General features: G+C 37.6%; 1 protein-coding gene across 1 annotated transcript; it reads right to left on the reverse strand.

Moving 5' to 3' along the window:
* Window positions 1–298: 298 nt before the first annotated feature.
* LOC126619404 (peroxisomal acyl-coenzyme A oxidase 1-like) lies at window positions 299–5,275 on the reverse strand. The gene is made up of 14 exons (XM_050287769.1): window positions 4,929–5,275; window positions 4,286–4,394; window positions 4,137–4,198; window positions 3,771–3,980; window positions 3,456–3,543; window positions 3,214–3,376; window positions 2,893–3,091; window positions 2,575–2,772; window positions 2,268–2,399; window positions 1,767–1,887; window positions 1,513–1,623; window positions 1,204–1,273; window positions 814–997; window positions 299–724 (listed from the first exon to the last, which is right to left on the reverse strand). Exons 1-14 carry the CDS (start codon window positions 5,064–5,066, stop codon window positions 515–517), a joined length of 1,995 nt encoding a protein of 664 aa, XP_050143726.1. The 5' UTR covers window positions 5,067–5,275; the 3' UTR covers window positions 299–514.
* Window positions 5,276–6,067: the final 792 nt, after the last annotated feature.

The raw sequence follows: 6,067 nt of genomic DNA on the forward strand, positions 1-6,067 counted from the left end.
ATGAACCCCATTGATCACGCTACAAGACTGGACCCCTCAGGCGAAGAAAATAGACGACTTGTTTGGGTGACAGAAAGTAACGGGACCTTTTAACAACATTCCAACTCCTCCAATTTACAAAATACGAGGTTCGAACTCAAGTGCAAGAAGACGTAACTCCTAATGTTTGTGCCTAAAACGCAGACCTTTTCTTAAGCGAGCGACGATAGAAGAGAGGAGAATCAAACAAAAAACCTCATGCACAAGTAAATGCCCTCAAAACCATTTTGCAATCACATTTCCATCTTAAGCAGCAAAATTGCCGTAAAAACTTGCAACATAACTTTTATTTATACTCTATTGGCCACATTCATAAAGTTATTAAGATTACATTGTTTCCCATATTCAGGAACAAATCATTACAATTACTTAAAGAAAAGTTTCACGCTACATAAATACGAGTATTCGATGTTGATCAGCAACCACCTGCTGGTGCTTTTATTGGCGACGAAAAAATCCCCCATCACACTATTAATCATAGTCTTGCGTTACGGAGCTGGTTCTTCAGCAGAGGCTGGACATATTCCCGATAGCCATCGGGCACAACTGACTCATTAAGAGGATCTTTCCAAGCCTCCTCATAGAGATTCGGGTACACATTACCATCATAGCGGCCTAGAATTGAGCCAAGGTAGTGGTCGGTGAAATTAAATGCATCAACGAGGGCAATGGCATTGGGACGGAGCTACCATATATAAAGATTTAAGAGCTATTAGACAAGAGTCACCATTAAAGAACAAAATGTAGACTTAAAGCAAAGATGATTGGGCAAACCTGGGAATAAAGAGATCTAAGTTGATCATTTGCAAGTGAAGCTTGCTTTGCTGTGAGGCTTCCAGTGGAGAGGAAATCACCCAAATGCTTGTGAATAGTGTATAAAGCATAGATGTTGCAGAGGATCTCCAGCTGTTTTTTCACCCCCTTCCCCGGTATGTCTTGTTGGACTTTATCAATGAACCTATCATGAAAGAAAAAGAAGCAAGATTACCAAAGTGGAAATTAACTACGGGTCTTTCAGAATTAGATCCCGCCCGGCAGTGCCCTCGCTGTCATTTCATTGAATTAGGAAATGAAGGTACATGTGCCACACAGAGAGGAATTCAGAGCCAAGGAATTGAATTCAAGGCCAAAACATTTTAAACAAAATGATTGGACGAAACTTACTTGGAAACAACAATTAATTGGCAATGAGCTACTGCTGCCTCAGCTAAATTAGATGAGAGTTCTGCAAAGCCTGAAGCATTGGAAATGCATCAAAATTAACAAATAATCATAACGGAATAGAATGAGCTGTGAATGACCAAGAAGATTCACTTTAAGTGAATAATTAGTATCTATCCTAGAGATTAAAATACAAACAACGAACTAAGGTCTCAAAAAGATTAGAAAATGTCTACAAAGTGTGCCATGTATAAAATTGTTCGTGAAATCCTTCCGTTTTCAACAGAAAAAAAAAAAAGAAAAAACACAAACCTTCTTCTTGATTTGAAAACTTGCTAAGGTCTTGAGCACAGGCAATCGACATCCTTATAGCCCTTGCTTCAAATACCTCAAGTATCACACTAGGGTTCAACCAATCCTCCGCTGCATGCCAACATAAGTGTATATGCATATTACTAAAGCAGAATTTGTGCTTTTATGCAATGTAAAATATAGCAAACTTGTGCATGACAATGTGAAAGAGGTAAAGAAAGCCAACAGATTGGATATAGGAAAAAAAATACAACCTTTTTGAGCACTAGAACGGCATTGGATCAAATGTTGAGCACGGCCCATATAAGTTGTGGTTCCAACAGGCTTTTTACCAGATGGTAGCTGAGCAACAGTCTTCATAAGAAACCTTGCAACCTAAAAGAGAAATTGTCAGAAATACTTCAGCACACAACATATACATTCTGATAGCAGCAAGTTGAATCCACCACTGAATAAACCAAAAGTAAATTCCTCCAAATTACTACAGAATAAAAGATCTTAAACCTATTTCCAGAAAATTCAGGATGTAAAATTTAAAAAAATGCAAACAAAATCACAAGCACAAGCACATTTTCTTAAGCAGTTAGCACAGTAGCAAAAGATGTGGCACAAGTGAGAGGCAAGTTACTGGGTCAAGACAGAAGCAGCTCTTAAATCATAGTAGAACAGGCAAGGAATAAGCAATAAGCAAAGTCAAAAGGCAAATAAAGGTCCTGTCTAACGAAAATAAGATCAGGGTTTCTTAATTCAAGTACCTGTAGAAGTAGAACAATGTTGTCTCCTTCATATGTACATGCTGGTACATAAACGGCAAATAATTCAGGAAGCCCACTGTTAGATAGATAACCATGGCCACCACATAATTTCCGGCATTCTTCAATGCCATCCTGTCAAGAAAATGAATAAATAAATAATGTGAGAGAGAGAGAGAGAGAGAGAGAGAGAGAGAGAGTCTGTCAATGAGATAAGAAAGTTCCATATTTGTTGTCAAGCTGAAAAGCTTCACAGGCCTCCGAAGAAAAAAAAAATGGAACGGATGCAAGGGCAGCAATAATCACGTACAGCAGTTGCAGAAGTGGTCAATGATTTCAGACCCGCAGTGCATGCATGAGCCTCAGGCAATGTCGAGAAATCATTAGCTTGCAACTTCTCTGTCACATCTGTGTATAGCCATTTCAACCACTCACCAACAAATCTAAAAGCATAGGCAGAAGCCAGCAAAGGGAAGAGCCTACTTTGCTGAGTCTTGTAATCAATGACCTAAAGCAAAACATGAACCACAACCAGTAAATAAAACATCTTCATAAGAAACAAATAAAACTGGTATGTCTAAACTCATGGAGAGAATAAGAAAACTAATGAAACAATTTGCCATCGTACCTGTGTTTCAAGGCCACCATCTTGTGAACCAAATTGTCGACGAACGGCACTATACCTAGTAGCAATACATACTGCCCGTGATAAAGCAGAGGAAGCATCAGCTACAATCGTTTGCCGCACATAAACCATAGTTCCATACAGCAGCTGTCGTGGAACATTGGATTGTACGTATTTTCCTTCTCTTGTGACCTGTGAGACCCTGGCACATTTGAAAGAAACATCAGGACAGTCTTCCTATCCATCTAACTAAATAAGTAAAATAGGCAGTTAAAAATTTTAAACATCCGAATGACATTTTGTCTATCATTAAGTATTACATACCTCATCAACATTTGTTCCCTTGGTATACGGACATGATCAAGTCTAAGAACACCATTGTCCATGGAGTTGTATGCCCCACTTCCAAATTTCATCCCAATATCGCCAACTATTATGCCTGGAAGTGGTAAGTGATCATCCAAGCTCCGAAGTTGGACAATGAAACCTAAAATCAGAATTTTATAATTAAATTCAATCGATCATTCATTTCATGAGTATCAAAATAATGTAAACTTGGTACTTACCATGCACTCCATGGTCTTGACCATCAGTGATAAGACGGGCATAAACAACAGCATGTGTAGAAGCCTTTCCTAAACCACCAGGCCACCACTATTCAAAACAATAAGGGAAGAACAATAAGAACGTAACTTAGTCACTTTGATCGTGTATGCATAAAGAACACTCTACATTATGGTTGAATATATAATATATCAATACTAAAGATATGGTAACAAGAACAATTCTGCACAACAAACTTGTATTATCATAGATATTAAAATTTCACTCAATTTAAAAATAAGAAGATTAAGCAAAACACCATTATAGAAATAACTCACTTTGCTTGATGTGAGAGTAGGACTATTAATAACAAACTCGTCAGTCTTTGGATCGAAAGTTGCAGTGGTCTCCAGCCCTTGAACATTGGAGCCATGACCAAGTTCAGTCTGAGCATAGCAACCAATGATTTGCATTTTGTATGCCAGCGGCAACCACTTCTTTTGCTGCTCCTCAGTACCTGATCCTTTAATAGCTGGCACGAACATTCCCTGAAGAGAAGACAATAAAATTATGTTACACTCGAAACTAAAAACACGTAGAGCACTTTATCATACATGAAAGTGCCCAAATCAATGTAAATAAATACTATAAAACAAGTTAATCCAAAAAGAAGAATGGCAAGAAGAGGAGGAATTGGAGCATACCCAGTGAAGATCCGTATACGCTGGTTGATCCACATAATGCCTTAACCAGTATGCCTCTTCCTCTGCAATAATAGTAGCACAGTTGAATTAATAAACAAAAACAAAAATATAGTAGTCCTGGAAACGAGAACTCCCTTGTGGAGACATACCGGATAGCCGCAGCTCTGTGATCCGTTTCCAAGCATGAGCTGCTTTTTGCAGAGTGTTTTTAAACAAATCCTTCCTACTCAGCAATGTTCTGTTATCCTTTCTAAAGACCTGACAGTAAAACAATTCCAATTAAACGAATCTAAATAAATATAAAATAATATTCACGGCCTAATTGCTTTCCCCCAGCCCAAGAAATACAACTGAAAACAACAAATCACAACAAATTTTCAACAACTTTTTTGAAATAAGGAAACTTTCAAACAACTCAACAAATTAACAATTTTTAACTGATCAAAAGAAAAACAATCACTCATCTGTTCATTAATTAATACACATTTACGAGCTTTTTCGACGACAAAGTAGAGCTAATGACATATTTCTCAACAGTAAATTTAGAAAAGAAGAAAAAACTTGGCCTGCTACCTAAGAAGTAACGACTGAAATGCGAAGCACAAACTCTGAACCATTCAAATAATTGAATTTACCACAGAAGGGCAATTATGCCTATGCATCCTGGTGCGGCTTCGATCACCACCAATTTCCCCCTCCACTAACAACCACCAATTCAACCCACTAACGCTATCGATCTACTTAAAAAACAATTGAATTTATCAGAAATGAAATGAAATTAGAACCAATTACCGGATCGCTAGCGACGAGGCGAGCAATTCGATCGGAGACTTCCAAGGTGTGGCGAGAGCCGGCCCAGATGACCTTCATCTGGTCGACATCGAACTGCGCCTTGCTCCGTTCTTGCGCCAAATGATCCACCCCCTCCATTTTCACAGAATCAATCGAAAACTCAGATTTCCGCTCTCTCTCCTTCCGCTTCTGGTTTTGTGATTTGTAAGAGGAACCGATGAGAAGAAGCGTCAGCGTCCGTGAACAATCCACTCTATATATGAGAAAAACATGGGACGATTTGCTTTGGTGTCTAATTATTAATTCGATAATTTTTTTTTGTAATTTTTTAATTTATTTGTGGTCGCGGAGGATAAGGGTTTCTTGATGTCCCCACCATTGTGTTTCCCAAAGTTCATGTTAGAAGATTGACCGCTCTCTTTTTCCTTTCCAATTTTGAATGTTTTTTCTTGACATTTTTAACACGTGCAATTACGTATGAAATCTCAGGTTACCTTAACCTTGGCATTGAAATTGATACCTTTTTTTACCGAACAGCTTTCACAACCATTAGGTAATGTTTGGACCCGATGTTACGTCAGTCGAGGCTGTTGAATAAATGGTGTTCTAGACTGTTTAGGATAATTTATAGTTATTGCTAAAAGATAATATTGTGATCTTAACAACAAGATAATGATCATTCATCTTCCGTTGCTAGATAAGAATTTGTATTAGCAAGATGGGATTAACATGATCACATGGTGAATTGGTTATGATGGTCCTCTCCAGGTTTGGGATAAATAGTAACAAGGTTCTAAAAGACGCTACGATTTAGTCAGACGGCATGCCGAGGCCTAGTGCCTAGGAAGCTAGGCATGGCCTAGACGAGAGCCTAGGTGGATTTAAGTAAATTTATTATATTGGACAAATATATGCCTATTTATAATTAAAAAAAAATACATAATTGTACATGATATAAAGTGCAAAATAAAATGAACATATAGTTTATGAAGCATTAGAACATATTGAAAAATTAGGAAATAAGCCTATAATGAGTGTCATCCAAGTATTCAACAAATCTATTACATTTTTTTGGAAAAAATAAATGCAAAATGAAAGTTATCGATTTTCTGTCCAAGTGAGAGTCGCGATCTAAACTA

The sequence above is a fragment of the Malus sylvestris genome, chromosome 4 (genome assembly GCF_916048215.2).
Source record: "Malus sylvestris chromosome 4, drMalSylv7.2, whole genome shotgun sequence".
Classification (NCBI taxonomy): domain Eukaryota; kingdom Viridiplantae; phylum Streptophyta; class Magnoliopsida; order Rosales; family Rosaceae; genus Malus; species Malus sylvestris.